Source organism: Chanodichthys erythropterus, chromosome 3 (assembly GCF_024489055.1).
Source record: "Chanodichthys erythropterus isolate Z2021 chromosome 3, ASM2448905v1, whole genome shotgun sequence".
Classification (NCBI taxonomy): Eukaryota; Metazoa; Chordata; class Actinopteri; order Cypriniformes; family Xenocyprididae; genus Chanodichthys; species Chanodichthys erythropterus.
This window is the reverse complement of record NC_090223.1, coordinates 19,004,518-19,024,610: the sequence shown is the minus strand read 5'-3', so window position 1 is coordinate 19,024,610 and position 20,093 is coordinate 19,004,518. Positions and strand designations below refer to the sequence as shown.

General features: G+C 35.7%; 1 protein-coding gene across 3 annotated transcripts; it reads left to right on the top strand.

The window, feature by feature from the left end:
• The first annotated feature begins 185 nt into the window (after positions 1–185).
• map2k4a (mitogen-activated protein kinase kinase 4a) lies at positions 186–16,210 on the top strand. 3 transcript variants are annotated; one of them, XM_067381239.1, is made up of 12 exons: positions 186–371; positions 3,814–3,846; positions 5,983–6,085; positions 6,402–6,576; positions 9,113–9,232; positions 9,315–9,434; positions 9,527–9,578; positions 9,695–9,822; positions 12,817–12,894; positions 12,984–13,132; positions 13,359–13,404; positions 15,565–16,210. In XM_067381239.1, the coding sequence occupies exons 1-12, from the start codon at positions 245–247 to the stop codon at positions 15,676–15,678; spliced, it is 1,245 nt and encodes a 414-aa protein (XP_067237340.1). In that variant the 5' UTR covers positions 186–244; the 3' UTR covers positions 15,679–16,210. The 3 variants fall into 3 exon arrangements, with proteins under 3 accessions (XP_067237340.1, XP_067237342.1, XP_067237341.1); XM_067381241.1 differs by lacking the exon at positions 3,814–3,846 and having other exon boundaries at positions 5,995–6,085; XM_067381240.1 differs by lacking the exon at positions 3,814–3,846 and having other exon boundaries at positions 187–371.
• The last annotated feature ends 3,883 nt before the right edge of the window (positions 16,211–20,093 follow it).

Here is a 20,093-nt window from a genome sequence, read left to right as displayed (position 1 = left end):
GGTGGATCTCACGAAATCTGTCAAGAATACATTCAGGTCACATAAAAAACAAATGCTTCATTTTATTTATTGTATTTCATTCCTATCAGAAATGAAAGAGAGAGAGAGAGAGAGCGAGAGAGAGAGAGAGAGAGAGAGAGAGAGAGAGAGAGAGAGAGAGAGAGAGAGAGAGCTGCACTGACTGTTGCTCTGCTGTCTCTCTCTGCATTGCAGCCCAGCGCTGGCTGCTGGAAGTCAAACCCAAATGGCGACGTCCAGCTCCAGCAGTAACCCATCAGCAGCAGCAGCCTCCAGCCTGAGCAGCAGCAGCGCGCAGCAGCACCCGACCCAAAGCCAGCAGCACATCAGCAGCACCATGAGCAGCATGCAAGGTCAGAAACACACCGACCCGAACCGAGCCTGCCATCAGATCCAATGACAGTTACAGACATCACACTGACTCAGTCACAATCAAACCGCTTTATCACTGTTTGGCACTGTTTTATCACTGGATTACATGTACAAGCTCAGAATTGTGTTTATTTAGTAATTTATAGCATTCATACTTGTAGTTTTAATTGTAATTTTAGTCTTGTTAGCCGCACGGCTAACTGCTTTAGTCAAACACTGACAGCCAGGCCTGTGAAAATTTCATTTCTCAGCCAGATAAATACATTATTTACCACGCAAATCGTGTATAAATGAATATTTTGTAAGTAAATTTCTCTGTTAGTATTACATTAATTCGTTTAATGCCATTGTTTGCTTTTTGACTGTCATTGGAGTTTGTTGACATGTTTAGCTGCAGGGCTAACAGGCTAACGATGCGTTCATGCTAATGTGAATTTCAGGTGAAGGCGCGTGATTAAAATGTTGCTTCTCAATACATGAAATGATTATTTATATAATTTGTGGAGCACATAGATATTTACACCTGATTTCATGAGGAAATGACACTTGAGTGGTAAGATCACTGCTAATGTTGAAGATGATTTATCAATCACACAAACCACGGGTTTCAATCTTTAGATGCCAAATATATTATCGTCATCGCATGATGGACCCCCATCCTAAAATTTAAAAGACATCTTAATATTTTATTTTGTAAATACTCAATTGAAACTATAAAAATTATATTTAAAAGGCCTAAAACATGATATGAAATATATTTGCTTTCTACTATTACATTACGTTTTTCTACACAATATTGTGCTTTTACTATTGTAGTAATTTCTTTTATTTATTCATTGACTAATTAATTTACTCGTTTTATTCTGTTTTTGTCTTTATATATTTACTTATTTCATTAATCAAATTTGATATATTTCAGTCATATGTTTGTTTATTTGTTTGCTTATTCATTTTAATCATTTTTTAACATGTTATTCGCTGTTTTTTCCTCTAATCTTTTCCACACCCTCCAGTTAAAAAATTCCTGTCATAAAATACCACATAAATGTGTTTATAATTGTATTTGGGTATTTTTATGACTCAAATGACCACATGATATGTGTTTATGATTAATATATTTGTGATAGAGTCATTTAGGGCATTTTCTATCATAACTTGCATTTGAGGTATAATGTGGGTTAGTTTAACCAGGTATAATAGTGTGAATTTGATATCCATTTTTTTCTGTTTTAACATCAAATGTGGATATGTGCGGAAAGCAGCTCAAAATAGATTGAAATGCGACTCAATGTTCTTAGTTTATTTTGGACATGGTTTGGTGTATAGTGGTTAAAATATATGAGCTGACAGAAAGATTGCAGGTTTGAACAAGGACACCAATGTGTTTGAATTTATTTTATTAAGTTTTCAACAAGCTCATTACAATTAGTTTTATTTGTCTTGACATGTATTGCTGACACTAACTGGTTCGTTTTGGTCTAAGATTCACTAAGCCAATATAATGCAGAATTTTTTTAATTAAAAATTGTTGTACTAGAAAATTTAAGATGCTGTAGTAAAAATGACAGTAAAACATGAACAAATAATTACAAGAGGACTTTATTTACTCTGTTCTGCATTGGTTTCAGACTCTTTATATGACAGTTTATATCCAGTTATTGAATCTCAACGTAGAAATCCTTCAGTTTTGCATTAGTTGCCTATGTTTTGCCTATCGGTGACATCAGAGTCCTGCGCGGGTCCTGTTTGATAAACCCGCACCCGCAGTTATTAACAGCACACCCAACCAGATATCCAACAGAAATACTAATTTTAGTCCATACCTGACCCGTTTGACATAAAAACCGCGACCCGCACCCGTATTAAATCTACAACATTAGGTAGACAAAAGTTTCTTATGGCGCAAAGTAAGTTTTAATATGCCTGTCTAACTGTAAGCTTAAAGCTAGTAAATATTTTAGCAGATTAATTTAAACGCAGTTGTCTTTTCTGAAACTCAGCAGTGTTTACCTGGACGCTGGTCCTCTTTGTCCTCAAACTTTTATTCAAATTGTGAATAGCCTATATTAAATACATAGAGCGAGCAAAGCGTGCTCCCTTAATGTAATCACTATAGCTTTCAATCAGATGCAGCGCGATTGGCTACAATTCTCAGCGCTGCAAATCCTGCTGTAAGCTTTTAACAGTCTTCAGACCGAGTGTGAACACAAATAAGCACAGGACCATTTGAAAGCATCTGACAAATGCACCGAATTGAGTTGGAATAGTCTTGGCTATTGGACCACAGTCCACCCGTGCCTACTGTGCGTCCGACCCGCACCCACAACGCACCTGACACGTAAATATGATTCCACCCGTTACATATAATTTGGCGGGTACCCACGGGTATCCGTCCGCATGCAGGACTCTGAATGACTGTTTTATCATGTCTAATATCGAACTAGCTTACAGTGTGCAACAAGTGTTTCATAGTAGCCTAGCTGCCGAGCGAAAGCACAGAGTAGCATTATAACAACTTTAGCTTATTGTGTCACGCTCGTCTCTCATTAGCAACCGCTCCAGTGGCCTCGTTCCACTCCCACGGCTTTCAGCCCCACCCTGCTTCATACTACAGTAATCCATGAATATGATTTCTGCCAGAGTCCCGTCGGAGTCTTTTCCACCGGCTGTAGATGTGAGGACAACACCTCCCATGATTCCGCAAAATCAAGGCGCCATCAAGCTACGCCTTTGTTTTAAATAAGCGACCTCTAGTGGTGAAAACTACATATTGTGTCTTTAATTCAGTGTTACAGTATTTCTTTATTTTTTGACATTTACTAGAAATATCTGAGTGAAAATGGTTTTGAAGTAAAACCTAATCCATTTTTTCAGTGTATGTACCTGTTATGAAATAACCTAACATGAATCTTTTTCCAACACATGAATCTTTTTCCACTTCTGAAGTTCAGTTGGACGGATTATTTTTAATTTGTTATTAAAATGCATTATTTCCCCTCATGATATTTCTCTCCCTTTATCTCTTGCCTCCTCTTACCCACAATCCTCCCTGATGCTGGACCACGGTGAGACCTTGTGAAATTGTTCTTCCCAGAACTGCCGAATATTTTTTTTTTCTCTTCTTTATTTTTGTTTTTTTGTCTGGTATTTTCCATTATTTTACATTCTGCTGATTTCTGGTTGCTGTTGTGTGTGAAACTCCTGCATGTGTCCATGTTTACCGGTTCACTGATGCACATCCCGGCACAAAGGTTTGGTTTTAGTGCGGTTCAGATGCTCAACATAAGGTCGTCTGGTGGTTTTCTGGATTTTGAGGTTTAATGGGAACTTTATCGCTGTGAAGAGCAGGTTATGGTGACAAAATGAAGGTGTTTTTCTTTCTGTGTTGATGAGTGAAGTGTTCGTTGTTCTTCTCACCACCAGGGTTTCAGATAAACCTGTCTGGACTTCCCCAAAGTAAGCCAAGCCTCCTAAACTGTGTCTGTCCGCTCTGCTCACATCTGACGCTGGTCTGGGGAAGCCTGTCCTCTGTCCACTAATCCGTCCTCACGCGGGCTCTGCTAGACTTGTGCCGGTCTAGGACTGACTGCTCTGCATGCTAGAGGTGGCGGGTGGTTATTCGGTCTGTCCTGAGAGAGTCCTAGATCAACTTAAAGGGATAGTTTGCCCTAAAAATGAAATTAAGTCATAAAGTCATAGTTTAATCGGCACAAGTCTAGAGCTTCGAGCTTCCATTGACTTCTGGACATTCGATTGGTCCTCACTTTCGTTTGATTTAGTCCATTAAATGAATCAAAATCAGCCTTTACTTGATCAAGATTATTGAAATAATCACAAGCACTTTCTGTATTGATCAGTTTCTGGCGTTTCATTCACACACAGTAATGGAAGCTCTGGTGGTTGTTTCTTCAGGTGTTTCAGACAGCTTTTCTACTAACCGGTGCAGTGATTATTGCCTTGGGGGTTGTAGCTGTCTTCCCTGTTTCTTGGGTTTGCATTTTGTTTAGTGTTCGACACTGCTGGGATGTTTTTGGCATGTGCATCTCAAACAAACACTAGCTTGTTGGGACATGGACGCACATGCCGTGAGATTTCAGAAATGCTGTTCCTCTGGTATTCGAATCCTCACATTCTTGTGGTGGAGGGAAAATAGTCCTTAATTTCAGAGACTTGTGTATCCTCCAGAAGAGTTTCTAAAAGACTCTTTAAACATGTATTTTCCATGAATCTAAAGGTGTTTTTGGTGCTTAAATATTCTTTGTTGTCTGTTTTAAATTATCATTCGTCAATTTAATTTTCACTAGTTTATATATGGAAACAGCAGCATTGAATTATAGTTTGACAAAACACTGTGAATGAACTTTTTTTAACAATGACATTTTGAAAGTCCTTCCCAGAAATCCTTGTGAACTGAATGAGCATATCTTTGTTATGTGGAAAGCAGAAATGGTGTCACAAAACTAAACTGCTATTATAGCAAAAGAAGCAGAAAAATAAAAATGTTCTCTTCTCAGAAATTACTTTTAATACCTACAGAAAACTGAGTAGAGTTACTGACCAAAATACAAAAATACTAGAAAAGGCTGTAATAAAATAAAATAATGTGACTGTAAGTAATTTAAAGATAAAATAGAGATGGATAACACACATACATGTATTTAATTTAATAATTCTGCACAAAGCAGCAAAAGAAATGAATTTTGGAAATAGTTTTGGAGGAAAGATTTATCATTATGTTTAATTGCACTTCTTCAATTATGCATTTGATGTATTTTTATTCTAGAGTAGCAATATGTACAATTTGTCAAATTCAAAATCAAAATATCAATACATTTACAACAAAGAACTTTAATTTATAACCTGAAAACATTACACCTTGAACAGCATAAAGAGTTCAATTACCCAGAAATAAACTTTATTTTCAGTTTTGGTTCTCAGCTAATGAAAACTTTAATTCTGTTTTCAATGTTTTGGTAAAAACTCATTTCGGTGCATCACTAGTTCTGTTACGTTGTTATTTGCATTGGCTTCATTGTTGTGGATATTTATAGTGCTTATAATGGACGCTGCACCTCTCGCTCGCTAGATACGTTTCCTACATGATTTTGTGTTTGGGTTGTTGAGTTTTGCATGAGGTGAAGGTAAGTGTCTTCTTTCTTTCTTCTTTTGTTTCAGATCTTCCGTTTTGTGTCTGGATGTGATCAGATCTTTTTAATTATCTGTTGTCTGCCACGAGTGGACATAGATGGGAAAGATTTGCTGATTTGCTCATGTTAAATGAAGGGTTTGAGCATGTCGGACTGCAGTCACTGTCCTCTGCTGCCAGATTTGCTAAAGTCATCGTTGCCCTTCATGTTTTTCCACATTGAACATGTTTCAAACCCGCAGCATGTCCTGATGGCTTTAGGAAATCTGGCTCTCGGGTTCCTCTCCTGGTGCTCAGATGTGCATGTCTCTAGTGAACTTTTGTCTCTTCCCACATCTTCCATGGCTTAGTTCTAGATCTCATCCTATGGCAGCCTGAACAAAATACACCCGCAACTTTATCTTCAAGCTGTCTGAGTGTGTTTGTGTCTCTTCCTCCTCTGTCAGGTAAACGTAAAGCCCTGAAGTTAAATTTTGCCAATCCTCCAATCAAACCTACTTCCAGAATCACTCTGAACACTGCCGGACTTCCTTTTCAGAACCCACACATGTGAGTACAGATCATCTGATGGCTCTTTCACTCCCGTCACATCTGACTGATACTAAAACATTGATGAGACTCAGTCCTGAGTCAATAAAGGCCTTTTGAAGTGAGACAATGTGTTTTTGTAAGAAAAATATCCAAATTTAAAACTTTAGAAATTCAAATATCTAGCTTTTCTAGCATTTCTATTAATTTCCCCTGCATCTGTGAGTTTTGAACTTCAACTCTGTAGAGAAAATCAATACTAGTCTTCAGTTTCGTCTTTCAAGCTCACCATGAAAGTCTTTACATTGCACATCTGTTTATTTAATTTTTTTTCCAGAGAACGGCTGCGAACACACAGTATCGAGTCATCTGGGAAGCTGAAGATCTCTCCGGAGCAGCACTGGGACTTCACGGCGGAAGACCTGAAGGATCTCGGAGAGATCGGCCGAGGAGCGTATGGCTCTGTCAACAAGATGGTGCACAAACCCAGCCAACAAATCATGGCCGTCAAAGTAAGATACACTTTTACAAATAAAGGTTCTTTATTGGCATCAATGATTCCATGAAGAACCTTTAACATCCATAGAATCTTTCCATTACATTAAAGGTTCTTTATAGTGGAAAAAGGTTATTTATTTTCTTCACACTTAGAAAAAATGGTTCTTTTTAGAACCGTTTTCTGAAAGGTTCTTTGGGGAACCAAAAAATGGTTCTTCTATGGCATCACTGCAAAAAAAAAAACTTTGGAAGCTTTATTTTTAAAGGTGCTCCATGTAAGTTTTTGACTGTACTAAAGCATAAAAATAGCATAATATGTTTGCAAATATTTATTAAACATGCTGAGATATATTCACATATTCGTTTCTCTGAAAACCATTGCTACAGCCAGTTATTATACTTTGCGTTCCGTGTCGGAATTTCTGTTTTTGTTTCGGTCTGTGCAAGACCGCACGTTGCCAGTTTACCCAATAGTATTTCTCCACCCCGGGTTGCCAGTTGACGAAAAACACATGCAGCGAATTGCAGCCATGGAAGCCAGCGAACAAACTGTGTCAGAGATCGTAGATTCTACCTGACCTAAAAAGCCTCAGCATCCATCTAAAAATCGCTATGAACGGGGTCATATTAAAATGCGATATCAACTCATCATACTCAATAAGTAAACTCAACTAATTATCAGTGTGTAAGTCTCCTCGCCTTCCAATGTCAATTGAGCTTGCATGTCTACAAACTGGCAACCCGCGAGAAAATCCATTCTGAGGAGGAGGGGGCGGGGCAAACGATATTTTGAATTTGGACTGCAGTACCCATTTCAACCACTAGCTGTCATTCTTACATAGAGCACCTTTAAGAATGCAGATATCGTTTGGTTTCATTAGAGGCCAAGCACCGAAGGCACCTATTGTATCCATTGGCGTTCTTCTTCTTCTTCTTCTACTTATTTTTACGTTTCTTCTTCCACTTTGGAAGTCTATTGCAGCCCATAGAACCGCTTGCGGGAAAGTTATGAAATCTGGCACACAGATAGCATATTTGGAGTCCCTAACTCAATCCCTCTAGTGCCACCAACTGCCCAAACTTGCACTTATGTTTATGCCTCATGAGGCATAAACTTTTTAACCTTAAGGACTAGAAACTGAATTCTTTTTTTCCTCTGATTCCTTGGCTACCTTGCACCCTATAACACCATTTTCCATCATGAACATTGTTCCACCATTTTGAATATTTTGAAAAACCTACTTTTTCAAACTGCTCCTAGGCTGTTGGTCTGATTTTCACAAAAATTGAAACACATTATATTCAGACCATGCTGACAGAAAGTTGTAGATTTCAAGTCGATACATCAAACTGTTCTCGAATAAAGCACAAACAAATTTTATGCTATGTTTTAAGGCTGTATCACCCCAACCCTTTATTGTATTCAGACCAAACTTGGTACATGTCATCACAAGCATGACCTGAGGCATGCCCAAAAAGCATGACCAAAAATCATATGATTCGGGGCAGCATGCAGAGTCGAATAATATCCAGTTTTCCCATATTGGACATTTTGGGCATTGGCCATTTTGAATTTTGTAGTAAAATGCTGTATTTTATAAACACATTAGTGTATCGTTACAAAACTTAGTCTGGGTCTCCGGTATGATGCCCTGAAGGTGTCTGAGAAGTTTCAAGCCAGCGCCACTTAGTGGTAAAATCCAATATTCACATGCATTTAAACAACTTTCGTTAATATCTTTGAAACTGTTAGTCTGATCGACACATGAAAACACCATAGAAAAATTGGAAACATAAGTCATTGAATATATGCTAATGGCCAAAAGTCAAAATTTTGATTGTAAATGGCAAAAAATGCAAAGTCAGATGGGTAATTTTTATTATGTGTTCATGCATACAAATGTCTATAACTCCTAAACAAAATGAGATATGGTCACCAAATTTGACATAGGCCTACTTGTGCATGGGGGCACTCAGAGGACACACACACACACAAAAAAATAAAAAAATAGTGGGACTGCACCACTTGGAGCACTATAATTGAACAAAACAGTAACTAACTACAGTACAGTCTAATTGATTTCAAAATTGTCATGCAGTGAATTTTGTCTCAGTTTTTAACACAGTCTATTATGAGAGTGTTGGTCTGCTGCTAGCTTCCATGTTTGCTTCTGTTGTGCTTGGCCCCTTAATTGCTGCTTGCAGCTATATTTTATTCTTAAGGTTGATTTTGAAAGTTAAAAACTATTGTTTCACAGATCCACAGTTATATATTTGTTTATTACTTTAATTTTTTAGATGTTTTTACATTTGCAAATTGAACACATTCTTAATTCCTTGTCAGTTATTTCACCTGTTTGACAGACATGCATCTATTGGTTATATTTGTTCTTGCCCTTATCAAAAAGCCTCTGAATGCATTTGGGAAGTAAATCATATTGTACTTTTATACATTATCTGTGCAATATGAAATAAACCAGATAACAATAAGCTGCAACGTGAATCAGACTTTCTGCGGACAGTCATGTTTAATGCTCGTTTGTGTGACAGAGGATCAGGTCGACGGTAGACGAGCGAGAGCAGAAGCAGCTGCTGATGGATCTAGATGTGGTCATGAGGAGCAGCGACTGTCCCTACATCGTCCAGTTTTACGGAGCTCTTTTCAGAGAGGTTTGTCTGTTTTGTCTGCTGAACATCTCGTGTTTTCTCAGAGAGTCTTTCTAGCACAAAACACTTATTTTGTGTTTTTTAGGGGGACTGCTGGATATGCATGGAGCTCATGTCTACCTCCTTCGACAAATTCTACAAATACGTTTATTCATCTTTAGACGAAGTGATTCCAGAAGAGATTTTAGGGAAAATAACATTAGCTGTGGGTTATTTTTTTATTCAGACCTTTTAATAAGCGATGTATTGGTAGACATTCATTAACATGCTCTCTTTTCTTCTTCTGTGTGGTTTCAGACTGTGAAAGCACTTAACCACTTAAAAGAAAACTTGAAAATTATTCACAGAGGTAAGACAGGCGGAACGATGATGCTGCCATTTTATCTCCATCAGTTTAGATTTGTTTGCATGTTTTAGTGTAAGAAGACTCTTGGGTTTAGATGCTGTTTTACAATCTCTCTGCAGATATAAAGCCATCAAATATCCTCCTGGACAGAAAAGGCAACATTAAGCTGTGTGATTTTGGCATCAGTGGGCAGCTGGTCGACTCCATTGCCAAAACCAGAGATGCAGGCTGCAGACCGTATATGGCAGTAAGAGTCATTCATTTATATATATATTTATTTATTAATTAATTAATTAATTAATTAATTAATTAATTAATTAAAATTATGTTTTCTGTGTGAATGTCCTGTGATCAAAGCTGAATTTTTAGCATCATTACTCCAGTCTTCAGTGGTACATGATCCTTCAGCAATCATTATATGATGATGATTTGATGCTCAAGAAACATTTCTGATTATTATCAGTTGAAATAATTTGTGCTGCTTCATATTTTTGTGGAAACCCTTATTTTTAAGGGTTATATGGTGAACGGAAAAGAACAGCATTTATTTGAAATAGTAATCTTTTGTAATATTATTAATGTCTTTACTGTAGTGTTGTCAAAAATATGTATCAATACTAAAATATATCTGAAACGGTTCCAATACTTAGTTTCTGCAGTATATCCGCCTCCTCTCACTCACTTGTCTCATTCGCTCAGGTTAAATAGTGCTTGTATTGTGCATATATTTAGTCATTCCTGCAGGTTTTGCGCTCACACCACCGATCTACATAAGTGGCGTTCTCATCAAACTTTCTCTCAAACGGCTCCGCTTGCGAGAACCAAGTTGACTTCTTTTCCTGCCTTATTGCGCTTAAACGGTCAAATACATACAAATGCTCTTGCCGAGCATTCAGGTAAACAGTCAGTTTTGGAATGTAAGGTTGAGAGAAAACGCATGTGGTGTAACAGTATATTGGATCCGTGCATAAGCTCTTAAAGTGACAGCAGCCTAATAAACCTGATGTTGTCTGTTATTTTAATCAAAGAACAAAAGAAAAAGAGAAAATCATTCTTTGCTCTTAAATTGTAAGAATTCATCTATATTTCATTTTTACAATGAAAACTATTGTTATAGTGCTATTTTACATTTGATTACTTTAATTTCTGTATTATTTCTTACCTGAATACTACTGTTGGACTCACCTGAAAAATTTAAAGACATGTTTATTTCATTTGTCTCTTTATTCTATTAATTATTTGTGCTATCGTTTGCCTTTTTGTCAAAAGCCTCCTTGAGCTGTGTGTAAGATACAATAAAATTATCCAAATTATAAAAAATTATGAGTTTATAACAAATTATCTGTATGGTGGTATATATGGCAGTTTTCCTGTGGTATCTAATATGGTATGGAATATCGATATTTTTCAAGGTATCGTATCAAAGTTGGAAATTCCAGTATGGTGACAACACTACTTTACTGACAATTTTGATAAATTTAATGCGCCCTTGCTGAATAAAAGTATTAATTCCTTTACATTTCTTAAATACATACATATACATATGTGTATGTTATCTCTTACAGACCCCAAACTTTAGAACAGTAGGGTGTGTGTTCGTATATTTGGTGGCACTGTTACAGTAACACAGCCTCTGTGATTTTACTCATGCTTTCTCTCTAGTTCTCTTGCACTATCTGGATTTATAATATATTGTATTATATTGTATTATATTATTCCGCATTATAAAAAAAAGAATACTTTAATGATGTTTCTTGGACATGCCATCTTCTATTGATGCAGACAGATTTTTTTTTTTTTTTGCTGCAATAAATGATAATCAGTTTATTTTTTTAAAGACAGCATTGCTATTGCTGTATTTTTTTTATTATTCACAAGAAAATGTAATTACATTTTGTAAAAATATTTGAAAATTAGAACAACAACAACAAAACAACAACAAAAAATTGAGAAAAAAAAATGTAATTACAGGATTTCAATTCAGTAATTTCCTGTCCTCCTTCAAGTGGAGCGTGTGTCCGCTGTAGAATGATGTAACCGCAGGAGTATCCATGAATGAAGCTCTGCTCTGCAGTCCCTCTGCTGCTGATGATGTCATAGTCTAATTTGAGCGCCATGATCTCATCCCGACTGCATTATGACATCATCAGTCTATAAACATGATTAAGGTGTGTTGAGTGACATGCACAGCTGTTAGCATGTGACACACACACACATGCTGCTGTCTGGACGGGAGCACATCTGTTTCTCTCATGTTTTGACCTGTGAAGCGTCTGATCAGCCCAGACCGTCTGATGTGCTGGAAAATCACTCTGCTTCAAGACATTTTATCAGTTGTGTGTCCCTTGAGGAAAGACCCCATGATCATTCATAGTGGCTCTTTAAAGTCATGAATCATTAAACAGCATAAAATAAAAATTCGAACTGCATTTAACCAGCTATAATGCATTTCTGAGTTAAACACAATATTCAGCCATGAATCATGTTGGACAGGACTGGAATTTATCAACTAGAATACATTTTTTTAGGATTACTTACATTTATTAATAAAATAAAATTATTATTTTTATTTAATTTAAATGTAATAATTAATAATTTTTAATAATTAATTAATTTAAAAATGCATAATTTTTAAATTAAATTATTAATTTAATAATAATTTTAATTTAATAATTAAATAAGAACAGCAAAATGTAGTAAAGTAAATGATATTATTACCTGTTAAAATATTAAAATATAATATATATAAAATAAATTATTTTTTATTTTATCTTAATAAAAATATTGATTCTTATATTTTAATAGGATATTTAGTAATAAAATATATAAAAAAAAATTAAACATGAATAATTTATTTATTTATATATATATATATATATTATTATAAAAAAGAATATAATATTGATATGATTTTAGAATAACATGCACTGCATTTTTTATTTTATTATTTTAATTCATAAAATTTTAAAATATTAAATACAATACAAAAATATTAAAATACATATTTTATTTTTATTATTAATAATAATCTTAAAATAGTATTTTAATAAAAATATTGATGGTAATATTTTAATAGGATATTTAGTGACAAAATATATTAAAATAAACAGAATATGAATAATAATTGATAATACTTTATTAAACTAATATTCCCAATATAATAGTACACTGTTTGAACAGCAAAACTGATAAAGAGAGAAGGTAATTGTGACATGTATGTTGTTTTTCTTTTGTGTTTCAGCCGGAGAGGATAGACCCCAGCGCCTCCAGACAGGGTTATGATGTGCGCTCAGACGTGTGGAGTTTGGGAATCACGCTGGTGAGGAGGATGTGTGATCTGGTCATGTGGTTAATGGTGTCAACGTTTGTTGATATTGAAAGTCTGCTGTTATTGTGTGTGTGTTTCAGTATGAACTGGCCACAGGACGGTTTCCCTACCCGAAGTGGAACAGCGTGTTCGATCAGCTGACACAGGTGGTGAAGGGCGACCCGCCGCAGCTCAGCAGCTCAGAGGAGAGGCAGTTCTCCCCCAAATTCATCAACTTCGTCAACCTGTGGTGAGACACACATCTGCAGTCACACGCTTCCCTGTGATTGCCAGCGTTTCCTCTTTCTGAGAGTTTCCTGACTCAGCAGACGGGATGTAATAACTCAGATCACATGATGCACATGACGCCTCCTGCTGCTCGTCCAGAGCAACTGAAAGAGATCAACATTGCACTGATGATGAATTTGACTCACAGTGGGTTTACTTTAATATTTTATTGTTTTTGTTTCTTACAGCCTTACAAAGGACGAGTCAAAGAGGCCAAAGTACAAAGAGCTTCTGGTGAGTTCCTGTTTCATGCTGAAGTGAATCATTCGGCACTTTCTGCCGATAATCAAAGTTAATTAGCATGACATTTCAAGCAGTGTCAGTCACGTTTAAAGACTCACACAAACGAAGAATGAATTTTAGCTTTCCACATGAACATAAAACCAGATGAAGAACTGGGGAAACACAGGGCTTATAACCGAACAGGTGCGTGGGACTAATTAACAAACAAAGAAACTAACTGTGAAATTGGTAAATAGGAACAGATTACATGAAACCAAAACTAAACATAATCCTTACCGTGTCCTGCAGATTTAGGACGGGAAAAATCATGCTATTTAATTCAAACTTGGTCATGGAAATGATGCTACAATGTGTTTGATTGGTTAAATCAATTATCAATTATCCAAATCAACAGTCATGGAAATTAATTTGTCCAAAGATAGAGGAAGCTGGATAACAGCATTTCCAACAGCAATAATATTATTGCAATAAATATTTGCATTAATAAAATAAATTAATTAATACAAATTGTTATTATTATTATTATTATTATTGCCGCGGTATTATCTTTCAGATACTATAATAGTTTTTAATTATATTTGTTATTATACAAGTAGTAATAAAATTTTTTTTTTTTTTTTTTTTTTTTTTTTTTTTTGTCATTTAAATTTTAGTTAAAGTTTTAGTAACTTTGTTTTGGGTCATTTTTATTATTATTATTATTTTTTTCTTAATTTCTGTAGTGTTTATTTTTATTTCAGTTTTAGTTTTAATTATTTTAGTACATCAAGCTAAACAAATTTAGATACTTTATTATATTTCAGTTAATGTTAATTTCAGTTAATCAGTTTATTTCAGTTAATTTTATTTTGAGTAACAAAATAGTTTTTTAATGGTTTTACTTTTAGTTTACTATAATAACCCTGTATTGTAGTAACAGTAATCTTATTAATAAAATGATCTCTTTATAATTATAAAAACATGCACTAATGATCCGTGCCAACATAAGAGCAGCAAAATTTACGAAAGTAAACAGTTAATTTTGATGCCATGTTAATATGTATAAGAATAGCTATTATTACTGTTGTTATTAAATTATCTAATTTTATCTGAGATAAAAACTGATGGACTATGTAGTTAGAAACTGATTCACAGCACCTGGACTTTGCACTTTCCTTTATGCATATTATACATTTTAACCTAAAAGTTTTATTTTTAGATAAATTACGGAATTTAAGAACTGAATTTCCCAGCAGTTTGTGGCAATTTTTACCTTTTTTTCCCTCCCAAGACAGTTGTTGACGTAATAAAATAAGAAATTTGATGTCAGTTAAAAATTATAACTATAAAGTTATAGTTCTAAAAATCGTTCTAATATAAAAGAATAGCACTGTCCACACCACTATAACAATAACTATATAAAGAAACGATATAGTTGGGATCACATTCAGAACAATTTCTTCCAGCTGTTAAACGATAAAACACTGACAGCCAATCAGAATCAGTTCTAATTTAAGGACTCAAGAAGTTAATCGATGAGTTCCAGAAAAAGCCACCACTGTTTGACGTGTCAAACCATTTTTTCAAGGATACTTGAAAGAAAATGGATATATGGAAATCAATCGGTCATACCCTTGGAATAAATGTATTAAGAAGTATTAACGATGAGATCATAATGCCAGGCTAGCAAATTACCTCAGGTATCCAGCGCCAGTTTCGACAACAACATCTTCTTGCTTCCTTTGAAGTTGCAGTTAAAAGGACTAGGCGTTGTTTTTATTCCACTTTATTGACTGTGTCAGGTAAATTCACTGTTAGATGGATTACATTACAGCTGTTCACTCGAAACACAGCATGCTGAGGACATCTGCTGGTGAAAGCCTGTAAATGCAACAAGATCAGCAAAAACATGTTGTATGTACACACAGAGCTTAGAATAAACATGCCGTTATTGTTCGTTGGTGTGAATGGGCCTTGAGTCTTGATTTTTAGCTGTTTTAGCATTTCTAAAGTATATTTGTCTTATCTTAAGTCATTTTAAGCCATTTTAATGACCCCTTTTATGCTTCAAATGTGATAAAAGCATTTGAGAGGGATTCTGAGGAACTATAAATCAAGAAGTGGCGTTCAGTTAAAGAAATGAAAGTAAATCAAACTCTTTCTGTCTGTCAGAAACATCCCTTCATTCAGATCTACGAGGAGCGTACGGTCGACGTGGCCAGCTACGTCTGCCTGATCCTGGATCAGATGCCGGCATCTCCCAGCTCTCCGATGTACATGGACTGACACACATCCACGTGCGCACATGAGATGGTGTAAAGATTTGCTTCATCACAGAACTGCAGTATTAAAACGGGAAAGCGTACACAAGAGCACCGGCTGCGACAGAACGGTGTTCAATTCAAGCTCGACTGTAAAATACCTCCTACCCATGATTCTCTCTCTCTCTCTCTCTCACTGTCTCTCTCTCTCTCTCTCATCACACACACATCTGTAAAGCGTATAAACACACACGCGGTGCTCAAACCGCCCCCATCTCTCTCTCAGAATAGTGATTTTAAACAGATATAAAATAATAAATAAGCCTGGAATTGTATTTATACTTCTGAAATCACTTGTGGAATATATGATTCGGAAAGCCTTCGACGTACTGGAATCTGCTCGTGTCTGGTCCCCTCCTCTTCATGTATGTGATATTAAACACGTGTTTTGTATGTTAAGGTGACTGACGCAGAGGTGGCCGGGGTTTCTGTAACGAGGACATCCTCACTGTACAATGACTATGTGCTGATATTATAAATAAAACTGAGGAATATGGAAAGGACTCTGTGTTTGCTACTTTTTAAAGTGTAGATCTATCTATCTATCATCTCTTTTAAAACTACTTAATTCACTTCAGACTTTCAACTTTCTGATCCAACTTTCTCAAGCCAACTTCAAAGTTGAACATTTCTATCTAGTTCTGCTTATTTTTTATTTCATTTTAATCAATTGAAGTACTTTTGCCCATAGTTTAGCCTATAAACTACAAAGCTCAATTATTAGACTATTATGATACAGGACAATGAGTTTTATTGGGTCATATTTTATGGAGTCTTATGTGGTGGACTGCCATTGTTTGTCGGGTAATATATCATATATCAATATATCATATTTTACGAGTCCATAATGTGTCCTGTTTCGATATTCTTCATGGGTGGATTCGACTTCCTCAGCTGTCATAATATTATTAGATATCATTGCCACCAAAAACAAATAGCCTAGCTTTACTTACTAGCCTTACCCTAGTAATAAAAATAAATAAAATAATCTTGTTTAGCTACCAGGTAAAGCAGTGATAAAGATAACTTGATACAGATTTAAAAAAAAAAAAATTATTAATTGTGGGCAAACACAGTTTATTACAAAAGAAAAACATTCACAATGTAACAAGAAAGTGTAAAATGTTAAAAATGGGATACAAAATGCAAATGAATTCTAATAAATTGTTGCAGGCAGGGAGAAATTGTGGCCACATGGGTTAACTCAAAAATACAAAATCAATCCGTTTACTTGGCAACAGTACAGAAGTTGATGAATCAAATATGAAAATACTTAAGGTTCAAAGTTTATTACAATTTTTGATGCAGCATAAAATATGTAAACATATCATACAAAACACACAAACAAAACAAAAACGGCAAACAACATTCTGACATCCTACAAGTTAAAGTCTTGCGTCAGTGGGAATAAAAGAATGTCTATACGATTGCTTTTTAGTTTAGGCATACTATAACGTATACCAGAACTCTTCTTATTTCTCTTACTATCCCCAAGAAAACAATTCTACAGATATTGGAATGAGGGAAATGGAAATATGAATCATATGTGTGTGATATGTATATTATGTTTATATCTGCATATAATTATAGTCTATACATTAGCTTATAAATGAATGAATGACTACAAGATATATTAACTATAACTGTTGTTATCATTATCACATCGCACTGGACTTATAATATAATATATATATATATATATATATATATATATATATATATATATATAAAATATATATAATAATTTGATAATACAAAAAAGATGCACACATTCCTCAAACCCTAACAAAAAATTATCCACACATATTTCCTAACATGGAATTAGGGATCCTGCCAGATACTATTTTAAATTTTTTTACTTTAGCTATTGCTCTTTCTACATGCACTCTGTGCTTGGCTATTTTCTTTATTATCTCAACATCTGGGACTTGTATATTTGATTTTGCAAATGGAAGAATGTTTAGTTCAAGGCCAAGCTCTTTTACATCTTTCTCAATGAGAAACTCCTTATCCACCATAAGCCCATCATCTATCTTTAGGTAGCCACACTGAAGCAGATCTTTCAGTAAATCTTTGATTTCTAAATAGCTCATGGTCAGCAACTGATCCAGTGTAAAGTGTAGATGTAAACATAATGGAGCCACGAGGATCACAGGCTATCAGAGACTTAAGTGTGTTAGTGGACTTATAATTAGAATAAGTCTGACTTTGCACCAACAATGAGCTGAGTTTCTCTGTCTTCAGCTCTGTGCGATCAAGAATGGCAAAAGTTGTTGGAAACTCTGCTTTGTAGATTTCAGGCATGTTTTCTGTGATGATGTCCCTGTGAGGCCAAACAGACACATTACCTAGCCTGCCATACATGAAGTCAACCCACAAACTGAACAAAGTGCTAACACTTTGCATATCGATTTGAAATTTGAAAGCTAGCTCTTTGAGGTCAAAATTTTGTCTCAGTCTACAAGTAGAAATTGTTGCCGTAAAGGCATATTTCGGATTTGCCCGTTCAATTTTTCATATGTCAAGGGAATGTGTGTTTGTGGGATTGTTTCACTATCTGATAGTCTGAAAAATCTGCAGAGTTTGTTAAACTCATCATATGTGAACCCAGTGCAGTACTCAAAGTAGTTAGGCACACTGCTCTGGTGTTAGTGGGTAAGGAGCCAGACCAGATTGCATTTTCTCCCTTAGCAGATCATTTTCTCTTTATTTTTGAGTGAGAAGAGCCTTCAGTTCCTCCTGTTTTTCTTCCATTTGGGCTTAGTCAGCTATGTACTCTGTAAACATAAGAATAAAATGATTAGAACTAGTGTTTTATTAGCACAGGACATAAACAATGTAAATAACTTACAAACATTGCAATATGTCTAGCTCCCATTAGTGGACAAGACTTGGCCAAGATCCTCCCTATCAAACCCTACTGAATCTGATGATTTTCCAGCATTCCCTATGCCACCACAACCAAGCTCCTTCTGTACAGTCCTAACAAGAGAGCAAACGCAATGCTACAATGCCATGATGATAACAAAATCTGAATCAGAGGCACTGGAGAAAGAAACCAGACAACAGAGCATCAACAACATCTGGCATTGTGTCCGCTCTCCTCGTCTTACTTCATCCTCTTTCAAGAAGAGTATACTCTAGGAGAGCAGACTACGAGCAGCTTGCCACCAGCATGCAGAGGAAGACAACACTGCAAACAGACAGCAATGAAGAGAGGCCTGGAGCTTGAGCCAGTTGCTGCAGCCCACTACACAGAAGTTACAGGAAACCCAGTTTACACGTGTGGCTTTGTCAACTTGGGTAAAGTTGGTTTTATATTCGCACATTCGGACATCCGTATTCAATAGCCTTGTTAATCACACTACATTGGACATTCAGTGGACATTCACAAGTAAATATGCCATTAAAACAACTATTTTGATCGACTGTGAAAAATGTTGTAAGTTGACAATCGTTGGTTGTCAATATCATGTCGCTGCTTAAAATTCGCAGTCATTAATTTATTGCACATTTATTGGAAAGTCTGAATTTATCAGAAGTCTGAATGTGCGAATATAAAACCAACTTTACCCAAGTGCTTTGTCGTCAATCCCAATGCCCGCCATTTGGGTACATCTCCTGACAGTAAAGTCCTTAAGCATGGCTACGACAAAAGCTATGGCCTTTTAGAAATAAAGTGCCCAGACCAGTACAGCTACACAGGTTGTAAAAACCTCCAAAAAGCACAGTGGTGACAGCTACAGTCTTAAACGTAATCATGAGTACTATTACCAAGTTATAGGACAGATGGGGATAACTGGGATGTCATGGTGTGACTTTTTTGTGAAATGTGACAATGACTACCATCTGGAGCGTTTTCACTTTGATGCAGAAATGTGGGGGAAAATGAAAACTAAACTAGACTGGTATTTCCTACCAGCCCTGTGCAGTTAGAGAGATTGCTGTACCAAAAAAAAAAAAAAAAACACATACCTATATCAATGAATATAGTGCTCTCCTCTGTAGTGGTATCCTCTATTAATGATTCTGTTGCCATCTTTCCTGTAATATCCATGGAAACGCCTTGTAGATCACACCTGACTCTGTAAATATGATATATACATTTAATATTTCCAATATTATATCCTTAGCAGGTTCTATGACAACTAATGTGATTGTAATTTATCGTATGTATAAAATAAAAACATTGCATTGTTATTTGCTTTTTATATAGGAGAAACACCTGCGGTTTTCAGTATTGTCTGGCATGCTGTCAACTCGTCTTTTTCTTGCTGGCACTGACACTGTTCGCGACTTTGGCGGACGTCTCACAGGTGTAACGTTACTACGGTCACATTTCAGTGCTGGCAGAGGATCAGGATGAGCGGGTGTCGGTCG